A 16,095-nucleotide genomic window follows, 5' to 3' on the forward strand; every position below is an offset into this window, starting at 1 on the left:
CTCTTTCCATTCTACTGTATCTGCTGTTTAACAGCAGCTACTAGAGTTAGATATTTTTAAATCAGCAAGTGCAGATAACTTTCACCCAAGAGTTTAAAAACAGCTGGCCAATGAGCTTGCTGATCCATTAATGCTGATTTGCAATACGTTGGAGAACTGCAGCCGTTCCAAGAGATTGGAAGAAAGCTAATCTTATGCTTCAGAAATATTTAGAAAGTGTAAGCAGAACTCACATCGATCCCAGACAATATAAGGGAGGGATCGATATGGGACTTGATTAATAAAGATTCATAGGAGGTTAATTAATGCCAATCAATCCAAATGGATTTATGGAAAAGTGATCTTTGTCCAACTTAATGTTATTATGCAATTACAAGTTTGGTTGATAAAGGTAAAGGTTTTGTTGTAATATGCTTAGATTTTGCAAGGCATTTGACATAACATCCTGTTCAGCTACAAAGATACAAATTAACACAGCCTACATTAGATGCATTAAGAGCTGGCTAAGTGACAGGTCTCAAAATGTTACTGTAAATAGGGAATCGTCATAGAGCGTGTCCATTCCTAGGTGAGTCCTGCAGGAATGAATTATTGGCTACTGGATATTTTTAACAGTGACCCGGAAGGAAGATAAAATTCTCTCTGACAAAGTTGCAGGTGAGGAAGATGAGGGGAATGGTAAAGACTGAAGAGAACTGGTCACTGATACAGAACAATCTGGATTGCTTGGCAAACTGGCCACCCGCAAACAACATGCTTTTACTACAGCTACCATGAGGTGATTTAACAGGGAACAAAGAGCATGATGGGAGATTCTATCCTGGGACGTTGTGACTCTGAGAAAGCCTGTTGGATTCAAACACTCTTTCCTGCTGGGGCCACACAGACTAATGTGATATTGACATGGACCAGCAGGGGAATCTCGCGTCAGAGCAAAGGTTGTTTTCCCTTTGTATTGTGCAGCCGCTGCTGGGATTCTGACTCCAGTTCTGAGCCCACAGCTCAAGGAGGACATTGATAAAGCAGAAAGGGGTCAGAAAAGAGCCACAAGAACGACCAAAGGGTTAGCGAACCTGCCTTCGCGTGAGAGAGTCCAAGCGCCCCATCTCTTTAGCTTAACTGATGAAGGTTAAGGGGTGATTAGATCCAGTCGATAAGTACCTACCTGCGGAACACATTGCCAATGGGACCATCAGTCTAACAGAGGAAGGTCAAACAACCCAGTGTCTGGACAGGGAAGCTGGACAAATTCAGACGGGACATAAAACCTACATTTTAACAGCAAAGGGAATGACCCTTTGGAACAACTTACCCAGAGTCATGGTGGAGTCTCCATCCTTGACAATTTTAACCCAAGACTGGATGGTTTTCTAAAAGACCGGCTTTCGCGGCACCAGGAATTCAGGGTAATTCCATGCCCGGTGATAGACAGGAAGGCAGGTGTTTGTTGTGTCTTTGAAATCTATGAATTCCTTTGGAGTCTATGACCGGGACAGTGGCCACAAGAGGTACAGTGGGGTTGACAGGGATCCATTAGGACTGGTGTCAATGTAATAGCATGTCACAGGGTGGCGCAACTGGTCACTAGCAACATGTAACATGCCAGTTGTCCTAACCAGCCTGTGCTGCACGTACTGATGATATTTAAGGAGTTACGTAGCGATACCTTCTAAATGCTGGGACTTGGGCCAGAAGGGGATACACGGGGGTACACAGCCTGGCTGACCGGTGCGTATCGCACGTCTTATACCATGAGTCTTTCAGCACACAGCCATCAGCCAATCGAGACTGAAGTTACTGAGAGAGCACAAAACCTCCAGGCGCACACAGGGGTGCCGGGCATCCGGTTTTCAAGCAGGGATGCCCGGTTGAAAAGGGACCCCGGTGGTTCCTATCATGCAGGCCCTGTGCTAAGTACCAGCACCACATGCCTATTGGTCAGGGACTGCAGCCAATGGGAAGTGCCAAGGTGGTGCCTGTGGGTAGGAGCAGCATGCATAGCATCCTGGCTCCCCCAACTAGTAGCTGGACCTGCTGGCTGCTTTGGAGGCACAGTGCAGAGCCAGGGTAGGCAGGGTGACCAGGAGCCACCTGAGGTTAGCCCAAGCCCCAAGCCCCTGTTCAAACCTCCCCAAAGCCAGAGACCCCTCCCACACCCCAACCCTCTGCCTCAACCTACAGCCTCCTCCCACACTCTGAATCCCTGTGCCCCATTTGCCTGCATGGAACACCCTCCTGCACCCCAAATCCCTCATCTCCGGCCTACCCCAGAGCCCACACACCCAGCTGGAGCCCTTACCCCATCCCATACTCCAACCCCTGCCCCAACTGAATGAAAGTAAAGGGGAGAGCAAGCCACCGAAGGGAGTGGGGGTGGCCTCAGGGAAGGGGTGGGGCTAGTGTGTTGGGTTTTGTGCAGTTAGAAAGCTGGCAACCCCAGGGGGCAGGGCCCAAGGGAGGGGGCGTCCTGTTTCTAAGATCACAGAAGCCTTGCACATCAGGAGAATGCAGAGGGACCCGCAGGATCCTTCACCCAGGGGCCAGCTGGCCCAGCTGCTAAAGGCTGGGAGGACTCGAGGTGAGCTGATCTCTGCAGAGAAGGGAGCGTCTGGTTAGGTCAGTCTGGAGTCTAGAAGGCAGGTTCTGGTGTGGACGTAACCCAATTTCCAATCATTCTCCATCCCTCTGCGATCCCCATTCCCCCCCACCCTGGGTACTTCCTCCCGCTCTGTATTCCCCTCCGTCCCCCTGAGAATTCCCTCCAGTGTGATGTGACTCCCCACCCCACCCCTCCACAGCTCCCCAAGGCAGATTCCCCCCAGCCCACACCCTATCCTGGAGCCTGCCACTGCAGCCCCTCAGCTCAGACCAGAGTCCTGCACTAGGGTGGGGGAGGGCTTCGGGGGACTGCTCCTCCCTGCAACGCATCCCCCCAGCACCTGCCTGCAGGATCCGTCTCCTCAGACCCATCCCACTCCAGCCATACTGCACTGCCACTGCTGTGGGTCCTTCTGCCCCCCCCCCCAGCCAGCTTCTCCACCTCCCCCACCCCACAGCCTGCTTCTCCACCTCCCCCACCGCACCCCAACCCCTCCCCCGACCAGCTGAAAAAGGGGTCCTGGTCGGTGCTGACTGCAGGGCTGGCAGCTCCCTGCTCATCTCCATGCGGTGTGGCTGCCAGGAAGCAGCTGGCACATCCCCCTCACAGTCCCTAAGTGTAAGGGGGCCAGGGGCTCCCCACGCTGCCTTTGCGACCCTCCGCTCTCCTGCCCCAGTCCTGATCCCCTCCTGCCCTCCAAACCCTCCATCCAGCTTGGAGTCCCTCCTGCACCCATCCCCTCATCCCTGGCCCCACTCCAGAGCCCGCCCCCTGGCCCATACCCCCACCCCGAGCCAGCCGAGTAAAAGCGAGTAAGTGGGGGTGTGGGGAGCAAGCGACGGGGAATGCAGTGAATGGGGGAGCAGGGCAAGGACCTTTGGTTTTGTGCAAGTAAAAGTTGGCAACCCTCCATCTGGCACCAGCTCTTCTGCTTCCCCCCCCCTTGCTCCCCGCCCCAGCCGGCATGCCCCCCATCAAGCACTTCTGCCCCCTGCTGGGATCCACTCCCCCCAGTCCAGCACCCAGCTCCCCTGCCACCCACACCTGGAATTCTCCTGGCGCCCTCCCCCAGGGACTGGCCTGGTCCCCCCAGAGCACTAGCACCCCTGGCCTCTACTGGCTGCTTTCCTCAGCCCTGCGGGCTCCACTGCCCATCATGGATATGCCAGTGGGTGTCAGCGCAGGGATGTGGGTGGTACGAGGGTTAACAGGCCAGTGGTGCCCATCCCAGGGGCTGCGGGTGGTATTGGGGCAAACGGACGGCGGCTTCCCATTCTGGAGAACACGGGCAGCAGGGGCCGGAGGGCTAGCGGGAGCCTGGTCCAGGGGAAACGGGATAAGGGGACAAAGTGCCAGTGCAGGGCTGTTCTGGGGGTGCGTGGGGCATGACCAGAGCACGCTGTGCCCTGCCCTCATGCAGCTGTCACTGCTGTGTGGGAACCTGCGTCAGACTGGGCTGCTCCTGGGGGTGGCAGGCGCTGAGCGCTGGCGGGGGGGGGGCACCAGCAGGCGATGGGGGCTGGCTGGAGTAGGGACTTGGTGGATGACAAGGCAGCTCAAGGAGCACACACGACAGGCCCAGTGGGTCTCAGCTCCTGCGGGCACGTGACCCAGCAGGCTCTAGATTTCAAACCAGACGGGCGTCCCCTAGCCCTTGTGATTGGGAGAAAACCTCAGCACCAGGGTCTGGGGTAAGCGAGGCAGCAGCGCTGCCTGGCTCTGCAGAGAGCCTGAGCCTGTCGCTCTGAGAGGCGCAGCTGCCTCAAGCAATCGCAGGAGGGTTTTATTGCCAAGCCCTGCTCATTCCAGCCCAGCGTGGAGCTCTGCCTGGGGCAGGAGGGCCACAGCGCAGTGGGGCCGGCCCATCCCCCACCATGCAGACACCCTGGCTGCAGAGGGAAGTACCGCCCCCTCCCCACTGCCACCCTACTTCTCTGGGGGGGGGGGCCTGCTGTCCTGTAGGGGGTCAGGAGGTGTGTAGGTCAGAGCCATAGGGGCCCATGTGACCTGCCATGGGGTCAGCGTTTGCATCATCTGGACCTAGTGGGGGGAGGGGAGACTGGCAGACCCCAGGGGCAGGAGCCGGGGGCCCAGTCGGGGTCAGTATGATCCGGGCAGGGGAGGGCCCAGAACTAAGCTCTCGGAGGACGGGGATCCCCAGGGGTCCAATCCTTCCATCTCCCCTCACCCCACAGCGCCCCCTGGTGGGCAGCTGGGGAAATCACTCACCTGTGGACGGCTCGCCCGCCTCGGCTCTCCACGTCTCGATGATGAGGGAGAAGGTGCCCTGGAGCAGAGAGAGAGCAGAGAGCGTGAGGGGCTGGGGGCGGGAGAGGGTGGCCTGGGACAGAGATCGGGTGGCGTGAAGAGGAGCACGGAGAGGAGCGAAAGGCTGCCTTGGGGGTGCCTCGCTGGTGACGCTGGGAGGAGGACGACGCTGAGCAGGACTTACTGGGAGGAGGGGATTTATGAATAAAACTATCAACTCAGAACAGACCATCTGATTGGAGCCTGTGGCTAGCACAGGCCGGAGACCTGCCCCAGAAATACCTCCCCGAGCAGAACATCCCGGCTGCATTGACACATGGTCAGGGCTGGAGAATCCTCTGCCCCCTTGGTCAGTTGTTCCAGTGGGAAATTTCTCTCCCTGTTAAACCCAGACTCCTCCTTCCCGGTCTGACTGTCTGGCTTCGACGCCCAGCCATGGGCACACGGTAGGCCTTTCCCGGCTAGACTGGCAAGCCCTTGAGCAAACAGCCCATTCTCGTGGCTCTTCTCTGGCCCCTCTGCAATTTATCCACCTCCTTCTTGAACTGTGGGCCCAGGACTGGCCCCAGGGTCCCAGCAGCGGTCGCCCTGCACCAGAGGGAAAGAACTTTCCTGCTCCGACTCGAGATTCCCCAGTTCACACGGCCCAGGGTCACACTAGCCTTTGGCCCTGGCATCGCAGCGGGAGCCCGGGTTCTGCTGCTCCTCCACCACGACCCCCGGATCTTTGCCAGAGTCGCTGCTTCCTGGGAGGGAGCCCCCAGCCTTAGGCATGGCCAATGGTCTTTGTGCCTAGGGGCCCCAGTGACACACAGGCCGGTTAAAGAGGCACATGGTTTGCTTGTGGCCAGTTGACCAAACCACCCTGTGTAATGGGGCGGGGGGGTATTAGGGGGGACCGGCCCTGCTGGGCACAAGTGCCAGCTTCATGGATGTTCAGCACCCACTGGCCGGCAGGCTCCCCCCTCAGCCTCTCTGCCCCCAGCGCCTCTCCCCCACTGGCAGCCCTGCTGATCCCTCTGCCCTCCCATTCCCTCCAGCACCTTCCACCACCTGCAGCATTGGGAGGCAGGGAGGGGAAGGATGTGGCACACTCGGGGGAGAGGGTGGGAAGAGGGTGCAGGGGCAGTATGAGGGGGGCACCGAGCTCCCCCTGGCTAGAGCAGCAGTCAGCACCAATGCAGAGGGGAGATATCAGGGGCAGCACTGGCGGATTGCGGGGGGTATCAGGGAGGGGCTGGGGGAAGGGAGTATTAAGAAGCGTATCACGGGGCCTGTGCTGACCCCAGCAGCCAGCTAGGCTGAGATCCCTCATATGGCTCTGGCCTGCCACTCTTTGGCCTGGTCCCACTGGGAACCCTTGACATAGAGGCAAGGTGAACTCAGGGCAAACAGGGAGTCGCCAACCCAGCTCCCTACAGAGCTACAACCGGGGGGGGGGGGGGGGAGCTTGAGAGTCAGCATGAGAGACACACACACCTGGCAAACACGCTCTAAACTTCGTCCCAAAGCCCCCCCACCCCAACATCCAGCCCTAAAACTCCGTGCTGGAGTAAAAACACTGCAGCGGTTCTGGGTAGAGGGAGGCTTCCCGGGTTCCTAGCGCTGACCACACCTGCTGCGTGGGCGTTCAGTGCAAGCTGCTCCTGGCCCGCAGAGACCACGTGCAGGCTCAGGAGACCAGAGTGGTGAACCGGAGGCGACGAGGGAGCCAGAGGGGCACACACAGGCGCCTTTGCGGGACACAACAGAGCAACCTGGGCTGCACAGCAGGGGAAGGCTCAGGGAAGAACATCAGGCTGGAGCCGAGGGAAGGGATCCCCGTGTCGGAACCCTCCTTCCAGCTGTCATGGAACCCTCTCACGCAGAGAAGCCAGCGCCCTCCAGGGGAGGGGACCCCAGCTCACAGCAGTGGGGGAGTTGACTGTGGGATAGCTGGGTGTGTGGTGAGCAGGAGAACCACCCACTGAATTGCCTGCCAGGCACTCAGGTTGCAGATCTCATGCGCAGTGCTGGGGGGGAGCCGGTGGCTTGGCACATGTGTATCCGTGCCATGGGGAAAGGTAGGAGAGAGGGGAAAAAGGCCAAATGCAGGCGGTCAGATTTGAGATTGAAGTCTAGGAGCCCCATTCATTCTCTGAAGCGTTGAGCTCCGTGTGCAGGGCCAGCAAGCCAGACAGGCCATGGATGGGACAAGGGAGTTGGGAGGGGAGAGGGAGTTGAGCTGATTAGAAACAGGCAGTACTTTATTTGTGCCAAGGCTTGAGTGTAACTTCCTTGAACGCCAGGACAGCTTTCGTTACAGTGCTGGGAACTAGGAGCCTTTTGGGAAAGGAAGTGCCTGCAGAAGCCGAATGGGATCCACCCAGCCCAAAACAGAACCCAAGTGCTGGTATGTACAATTCGAAAGGTCGTAAGGAAGTTTTTACACTCTGGACCTGTTGGCTTCTCCCCAGACCCGAGGGGCACCCGGTTTGGGCTGAATCATCTCTTGGGGAGGGTTTATTAAAAGGGGAACTCTGTAAAGGGTAGGAAAGAAAAGGCAGTAGGAAAGAAATTAGCAAAGTAAAGGGGTAAGAAAGAAATTAGCAAAGTACAGGGAGGAACTGGGGAGCAGCAACCGGGTGTGAGAGAGTCTGGTTCACACGTAACCCATAGAACTTGATGAAACAAACAGAAATTAAAAGGAACAGTCACAAGAGTGAAACACCTGCAAGCTCCCTGGTGACTATTTAAAAACACCATCATAGAGGCTCAAATAAAATAGACCCCACATGATTTTTTTTTTAAACAAAAGGACAGTCAGGAGACCAAAATAAGGCCACTATGGCTACCCAGTAAAGTCAAAGAGCAGTTTCCACGAGGAGTAACGGTAGTTCGGAATAGAGAGCCTAATCCGAACTACCTACTCCGTGCCGCGTGTAGCCGCGGGCACGGAGTCCGCACTAACAGGCATTTAAAAATGGCGGCGCCCGACAAGATGCAAATGAAGCCCGGGATATTTAAATCCTGGGCTTCATTTGCAACTTCGGATGCCTACATTAACCACCCTAGTTCGAACTAGGGTGGTAGTGTAGACATACCCTAAGAGGGTGGGGAAATACTGGGATGGGTTCCCTAGGGAGGAAGTGGAATCTCCATCACTAGAGGTTGTTACATCTCCGCTTGACAAAGCCCTGGCTGGGTTGATTTAGTTGGGTTGGTCCTGCGTTGGGCAGGGAGCTGGACTCAATGACTCCCGAGGTCTCTTCCAGCCCTAGGGTTCTATGAAAAGTTGAAAGTTAAATCCTAGTGAGGAAAATAAAAAGGGGCAAACTCTGGCGAGTCAAATGTAAGAGTAGAAGAGGTGGGCCAAGAAAGAATGTTTAAGACAGCTGGCTGAGGCACAAAAGCTAACAGCACTTGTTGAACTACAACTGAAGCAAGAAGCTTGCCAAATAGTCACTGGTAGGGTTGCCAGATGGTTTAACCAAAAATACCGAATGCTCCCCCCCAAAGAAAACCACCGGGGAAAATGCTATTAAGGGAAAAAAAGGGGAAACCAAAGTTGCTGAGCCAAAAAAAAAAAAAAAAAGTTTAAATCAGCGTGGCCGCTTTAAGAAATGCTTTTGAGGCTTTTGGGCCCTAACAGGCTGTCGACAGCCGTCCACCATCTTGTCTTCCTGCTCCGGGCCTGTGGAACCAAGTAAGCACCCGGGATTTTTGCCTCTTGGCTGGGGGGGGGGGGGGGGGAAATCAAAAAATACCAGACATTTGAGGTGTCCGGTACTTTCTGCATTTTTTTTTTTTTTTACCAGACAGGAGGCAAAAATACCAGACTGTCTGGGTCAATACCGGACACCTGGTAACCCTAGTCAATTGAAGGGCCGCTGGACAATTGAAGGGCCACAGGGGCACTTGGGCACAGTCACTGCAGAGAAGCTAAATGAATTCTGTGTCTCCTGCCTAGGGGGTGAGGGAAATTCCCATGCCAAAGCCATTGTTCTTAGATGATGGATCTGAGGAACCGTCCCAGACTGAGGTGTCAGCCCAGGAGGATTTGGAACAATCAGATAAATTAAACAGTAATAAGTCACCAGGACCAGATGGTATCGCCCAAGAATTCCAAAGGAACTTGTGACATTGCAGAACTACTAAGGGTACGTCTACGCTACAACGTTAATTCGAACTAACTTAGTTCGAATTAGTTAATTAATTCGAACTAACGGATCCAGACTAAAAAACTAGTTCGAATTAGCGTTTTGCTAATTCGAACTAGCATGTCCACATTAAGTGGACCCTGAACCGGGCTTAAGGATGGCCGGAAGCAGTGCCAGCAGGGCATCAGAGAAGAACTTAGAGCGTGGAGATGCAGTCTCAGGCTAGCCGAGGGCTGCGCTTAAAGGGTCCCGACCCACACCCCAGACAGACAGTTCTCAGGGGTGCCCCGCTTGCAAAGCAGTCCTGGCTTGGATTGCCTGGACTACTCACACTGGGCACATCACACCACTCGGCCATCAGCCGGCTGCACTTGCTGCAGGCTGCCATCTGGGAAGAGGGGGCAATTGGGGGGCTGCAGGAGAGCTTCCACCCCCAGAAGCCCACAGAGCCAGCCCAGTCCTCCCCATCGGGGGCTCGTGCCCCATTCCTCCCTCACCTCCTTCCACTTACCCTTCCCTAGCCCCTCTTCTTGATGTACAAAATAAAGATAACGTGTCTTCCAAAATGGAATCTGTCTTTATTGAACAAAACTGGGGGAGACTGGGAAAAGGAGGTGGGAGAGGGGAAGAGAGAGGCTGTGAGAGGGGAGGGCAACTACAATGATCAGGGGTTGGGAACAGGTCCCATATGAAGAGAGGCTAAAGAGACTGGGACTTTTCAGCTTAGAAAAGAGGAGACAGAGGGGGGACAGGATAGAGGTCTCTAAAAGCATGAGTGGGGTGGAGAGGGTGCATACAGAAAAGTTCTTCATTAGTTCCCATAAAGAAGGACTAGAGGACACCAAAGGAAAGGAATGGGTAGCAGGCTCCAAACTAGTAACAGAAAGTTGTTCTTCACAAAGCAGAGAGTCAACCTGTGGAACTCCTTGCTGCAGGAGGCTGTGAAGGCTAGAACTAGAACAGAGTTTAACGGGAAGTGAGATCAAGTCATGGAGGCTGGGTCCATGGAGTAGTACTAGCCAGGGGGTAGGAGTGGTGTCCCTGCCCAAGGTTTGTGGAAGGCTGGAGAGGGATGGCACGAGACAAATGGCTTGGTCACTGTCTTTGGTTCATCCCCTCCAGGGTCCCTAGGGTTGGCCACTGTCGGCAGACAGGCTACTGGGCTAGATGGACCTTTGGTCTGACCCAGGACGGCCATTGTAAGCTCAGGGCTCAGGGTCGGGGGTCTCAGTGGACCACCTTGATTTTCATGCAAACCTGCTCCTGGGTGGCCAGGCTGGCAGCTCTCCTGCCCTAGATGGCCACTTTCCTGTGCCTAGTGCGGAGATCATGGACGAGATCCACAATGTCCGTACTAGCCCAGGCGGGTGCCCACCTCTTGCGGTCCCAGGCAAGCTCCCGGGAGCCACCAGCCTGGTCCCGGGAAGAGTGGGAGGGCTGGGGGGCATCAGGTGGCTGGCTTGATCCATGCCAGGTGCAGGGTCTGCTGGCTGGGTGCTGGCAGGCTTGCACCTGGCACGGGCACCGTAGCCAGCCCGTGCCCCTTTAAGGGGTCTGGTGCCGGGAGGGGGGCAGAAGAGTTTCCCTGGTGTTGGCCAGAGTGGCCACCAGGGAAAGCTGGGGAGGGCTAGCCTCCCACTAGTTTGAATTAAGGGGCTACACAGCCCTTAATTCGAACTAGCTAGTTCGAACTAGGCTTAATCCTCATAAAATGAGGTTTTCCTAGTTTGAACTAAGCGCTCCGTTAGTTTGAATTAAATTTGAACTAACGGAGCGCTAGTGTAGCGCCTATGAAAGTTAGTTCGAACTAACGTCCATTAGTTCAAACTAACTTTGTAGTGTAGACATACCCTAACTGTGGTGTGTAACCGATCATTTACACCAGCTTCTGCACCAGCTGCCTGGAACAAAGCTGATTTAAAAAAAAAAAAAAAAAGCCTCCAGAATAGGGCCAGGAAAGGGTAACTAGTTACCTGGTAAGCATCACCCTTACTGAGTAATGCTTACCGGTTAACTGGTGCCTGGGAGCAGCCCCAACCCCAAAACTGGGAGCCTGCTGGCAGCAGGAATCCCAACCTAACGTTTAACCGGTTGACGGATTAATCGGGATTTTACATCCCTTCTCCAGAGGCATTGCCGGCAATCACAGCCTGGTAAGTCTCACTTCAGAACCACACAAATTAGGTGAAACTACAGCAAATAAAATTATTGCCAGACACAGATGAACACACTACATTGGGGAAGAGCCAACATGGCTTTTAGAAAGGAAATCGCGCCTCGCCAATCTGTTAGAATTCTTTGTGAGGATCAACAAGTATGGGGCAAAGGGGATCCAGTGGATAAAGCGTATTTGGATTTTCAGAAAAGCCTTGGAGAAGGTTCCACACCAAAGGCTCTTGAGCAGGGGATAACAGGGAAGATCCTCTCATGGATCAGTAACTGGTTAAAAAGAGAGGAAACAAAAAGTCAGGTTTCCGAATGGTGAGAGGCAACTAACAAGCATCTGTACTGGGCTGTCCAATATATCCATAAAGGACCTGGGAAAAGGGGTAAACAGTGAGGTGGCAAAGCTTGTCAATGCTACAAAACTACTTACGCTAGTTAAGCCCAAAGCAGGGTAAAGAGTTACAAAGGGATCTCACGAAACAGGGTGACGGACACAAAACGGCAGGTGCCATTCCACGTTAATAAATGCAAAGTGACGCACGTGGGAATGTTTCCATTGCATTTATCAACACGCCAATCCCAGCTCTCCACCCAGAACAATGGGACCTAAATTAGCGCTTACCCCTCCAGACGGGTCTTGGAGATGCTGCGGCTACTTCTCTGAAAACTTCTGCGCAGTGTGCAGGGCAGTCAAAACAGCCAAGCAGACTTTTAGGAGCCATTGGGAAAGGGAAAGCTAATAAGGCAGGAATTAGCACACCACCATATTAATCCCCAGTACGCCCACCCCTGGACTAGTGCATGCGGGTCTGGTTGCTCCATTTCGGAAGAGAGAGGAGAACTGGAAAAGGTGCAGAGAAGAGCACCAGAAAGGGTTAGAGGGATGAACAGCTCCCATGTCAGGAGAGATTAAGACTGGAACTGTTGAGCTCGGAAAAGAGGAAGCGAGGCCTGAGAGCGGGCTGTCAAATCAGGAGAGGTGTGGAGAAAGAGACTAGGGGAAGGTTGTTTACCCCTTCACATGACACAAGAACTAGCGGTCACCAATGCAAGGAAGGGGCAGCACGTTTAAAACAAAGGCAAGTCTGGCAGCTTCCCCAGCGCACAGTCAGCCTGTGGACTTACAGCCGGGGGGGGCCAAAAGTGCCAAAACAATGTGGCTAAGTTTTGAGTACAGCTATTAGCCAGAAAGGTCTGGGACACAACCACCGGCACCAGGTCCCTGAGCTTCCAGCTGCCAGAAGCTCAGAGCGGAGGATGGGGGTGGATCACTTGGTAACTGCCCTGTTCTGTTCATTTCCTCCATGGCACCTGGCACCAGCCAGTCGGCAGCCAGGAAATGGGTTAGATGGACCTTTGGTCTGACCCAGTTGGGAAAGAGGAATGGGGGGGGGTGAATAATGGAGACGTGTCGCTGTGGGAGGGGATGTTTAATGGGAGAGAATTATCGGAGGGGGAGCACAAAGGGGAGCACTGTGAGGGGGTGCAGGGGGGTTGTAGTCTTTGGGTAGGGTCACAAGGAGGTTGCTGGGGTGCAGTATTGGAGGGGTTAGATGCTGGGGGGAGGTTCCAGGGAGGGGCTCTCACCGGCCACTTGAAGTGGAAGGCCACGCGGATGGGTGCGCTGGTGGCCGCAGCATTGCGGTCAGCGGGGACCGTGTCGCTCAGGGCAGCCCCGAAGGTGCAGGGGGGCTCAGGGGACACCACGGCCTGGGCATGCTTGAGGCAGACGCGGAAGAAGAGGCGGCAGGGCCTGGCACTGGGGCACAGGCTGCGGGCGCTGCTGCGGAACGAGTGCACCTGGAGCTCAAACACCCCAGCCGGCTGGGCCTGCGGGACAGAGCAGGGGTGTTAGCATGGGAGTCTGCCCGCTTCTCCCTAGGGACCCCCCACCTCAACCCTCCTAGCACACAGTGACCCGCCACCCCGCAGCCAGACCCCACAGCATGCAGCCCCCACCCCATAGATCCCCCCCGCGCTCTGCCCCTCCCGCCCAGAGATTATGCGCCCAAGGGCCCTGTCCCACCCTGGGCTGGAATTCCCCCATGGCACCTCCAAGGCCCCGGCCCCCCCCTCCAGAGTTTGCAGCCCCCCAACTCACAGCCTTTGCCTCCCCTGGCACCCCCTCCCTGTGCCTCTCAGGGCTCATCTCTCCTTTCCAGAGAAACCCATTCCCTGGGGCAAACTCCCCCTGGCTGACCCTGCCACCCCCTGGGCGCAAGTATCCTGGAAACCAAGTAATCCCCCAGGCAAGCACACACCCCAGCCACCTGGTGTACCCCCACCATCTCCCGCCAGCCTGAAACTGCCCCCCATCCCCTGACACAGCCCTTCTCCACAAGGGAGAGGCGCTGTCTTCCCCAGACCCTCCAGGGCCTGAACCCTCCCTGGGGTCCAGCCAGCCTCCCTGAGAGCAGAGACCTCCAGGGGCAGCCCGGACCCGATTCACCCCGCACCCCCCGGCCAGCAGAGACCCCCAGCCCTGGTCAGCCCGCAGGGCGAGTGGAGAGCTCTCGAGGTGCCGGCCCTTTGGGAGCGCAGAGCCACCGCTCACCTCCCGCCCCCCGCCCCAGCGCTTCCGAGGCGGTCCCGGGTCCCCCTGGAGCAGCGTCCCTCGGCCACCCTCGCAGCAATCGGCCCCAGCTCCGTTAGAGAGACTCGTCCCCCAGGAGCGGTCACTGCCCCCGCCGCCTCCCACCCCACGGTGCGCACAGCCCCCTTGGGGCGCCCCAGTCCGCACTCGTCCCTGCGCGCAGCCCCTCGGAGAGGTCCCGGCCGGACACACGGACACACACACCCCCCCCCCCTCCGCTAGGTCCTGGCTGCCCCCTCGGAGAGGTCCCGGCCGGACACACGGACACCCCCCCGCTAGGTCCTGGCTGCCCCCCCGGAGAGGTCCCGGCCGGACACACTGACACACACCCCCCCCCCGCTAGGTCCTGGCTGCCCCCTCGGAGAGGTCCCGGCCGGACACACGGACACCCCCCCGCTAGGTCCTGGCTGCCCCCTCGGAGAGGTCCCGGCCGGACACACGGACACCCCCCCGCTAGGTCCTGGCTGCCCCCTCGGAGAGGTCCCGGCCGGACACACGGACACCCCCCCGCTAGGTCCTGGCTGCCCCCCCGGAGAGGTCCCGGCCGGACACACGGACACCCCCCCGCTAGGTCCTGGCTGCCCCCTCGGAGAGGTCCCGGCCGGACACACTGACACACACACACACCCCCCGCTAGGTCCTGGCTGCCCCCCCGGAGAGGTCCCGGCCGGACACACGGACACCCCCCCCCCCCCGCTAGGTCCTGGCTGCCCCCTCGGAGAGGTCCCGGCCGGACACACTGACACCCCCCCGCTAGGTCCTGGCTGCCCCCCCTCGGAGAGGTCCCGGCCGGACACACGGACACCCCCCCGCTAGGTCCTGGCTGCCCCCCCGGAGAGGTCCCGGCCGGACACACTGACACCCCCCCCCGCCAGGCCCCGCGTTCCCCCGGCAGGAGCCACTCACCAGCTGCCCGCAGAGCGCCAGGAGGCCGGCCAGGAGCAGCGCAGCCATGGGGCGGGGAGCAGGCGGCGTGGGCCGGGGGCTCAGTCCCTGAAGCGGCAGCTTAGTCCAAGGGAGGGGCGCCCGGAGCGGGGCGCGGAGAGGCCGAGGAGGGGCCGCGGTGCCCGCCGGCGGAGCCCGAAGCTGGAGCAGCCCGCAGGGGCGAGGCGCAGGGCTCGGGGGAGGGAGCGCGCACGACAGGCACCCAGCGGCCGCCTCCGGCGCTTTTAACCGGGCTCAGCCTGGTGTCGGGTTGCCCGGCTCCGGCGCCCGCCCCCTCCCCCGCCAGGCAGGGGCAACCCCGCCCCCAGCCGAGCGAGCGCCGCCCCCACCCCCAGCAGCTGGCCTGGCCCCTGCGGCCTCTCGGCGCTTGGGGGCGTCTGGTTCCCCGCGAGAGTCTCCCCGCCCTGGTACCTGCTGGGCAGGTGGCAGAACAGCGCTGGGCATCCCGGGGGCATCGCTCTGCCATTGGGCACCATGAGCCTCCCTCCCCTGGCCCGCAGCATCCTGCTCCTCCTGGGGCAGGGCCGTGGGGGGCGCAGCCCCCGTAGCTGAGCGCTCTGGTGAGGGGGCAGGTAACACCCTTAGCTGGGACGGCCGGGTTGGATCAGAAGACTCCCATCTAGCCTCCAGGAGCACCTACCCCAGAATGCATGGGCAGAAAGTGAGACTCCATCTCGCTCCGAGAGCCAGGAGCCAACACTCCCTGTAAACTTTTCCAACCATGTGTAGAATAACTTTTTATGTAGACTGAGGCATGCGCCATGTGCACCACCCCCAGAAACACAAACCCAGCTGTGGGCGCTCTGCTAATCAGCTGGGCAGCCTTGGAATCTCTCCTGAGTGGCCGCACAAGGGCTCAGCTTCCAGGCGCTCTGCTAGGAAGAAATGCAAGTGGCTGGATTTCTCCGCACACATTCCTGCTAACAACTCACAGGTTGGGGGACCAGAGCTCATCTAGTCCGGCCTCCTCAGTTTCACGTGGATCCTCCTCTTGCGCCCAGTGGCTTCAGGCAGAGACCAGGAGAGACCCAGATGCTGTCAATGGCAGGGAATTAAGGTGGTGACACCAGTGGGGTGTCCTGAAGACCATGCTGCAGACAAAGAAGGAACTCCCCCCCCCCCCCACACACACACACACCACCTAAACATTGACGGTTATAACCTTTGCTCTTGTTTGCCACAGAAATTGTTGATCCCTTTGGCTCTTACATTCTTGGCCTCTGCCCCTTCCAGCGGCAGTGAGTTCCACAGGCTAATGACACCTTGGGTGAGAAGACATTTCCTATTATTGGTTTTGAATCCCCCCCCCCGCCAACTTTCAATTTCAGCGCGTGTCCCCCCCCCCCCCCCCCCCCGCCAACTTTCAATTTCAGCGCGTGCCCCCT

The 16,095-nt window shown here is 57.7% G+C and overlaps 1 protein-coding gene across 2 annotated transcripts in view; it reads right to left on the reverse strand.

Moving 5' to 3' along the window:
- Window positions 1–14,950, reverse strand: part of DLL3 (delta like canonical Notch ligand 3) — a 332,834-nt gene extending 317,884 nt beyond the window's left edge. The window contains exons 1-3 of one of the 2 annotated variants that reach the window (XM_075915297.2): window positions 14,672–14,949; window positions 12,760–13,002; window positions 4,829–4,886 (exon numbers count right to left, since the gene is read on the reverse strand). In XM_075915297.2, coding sequence (XP_075771412.2) covers window positions 4,829–4,886; window positions 12,760–13,002; window positions 14,672–14,719 — 349 coding nt within the window. In that variant the 5' untranslated portion in view covers window positions 14,720–14,949. Of the gene's footprint in view, window positions 1–4,828; window positions 4,887–12,759; window positions 13,003–14,671 lie in introns of both variants that reach the window. The other variant, XM_075915296.2, reaches the window with a different exon arrangement.
- Between the last annotated feature and the right edge of the window lie 1,145 nt (window positions 14,951–16,095).

The sequence above is a fragment of the Pelodiscus sinensis genome, chromosome 18, assembly GCF_052426305.1.
Source record: "Pelodiscus sinensis isolate ZL-2025 chromosome 18, ASM5242630v1, whole genome shotgun sequence".
Lineage (NCBI taxonomy): Eukaryota > Metazoa > Chordata > Testudines > Trionychidae > Pelodiscus > Pelodiscus sinensis.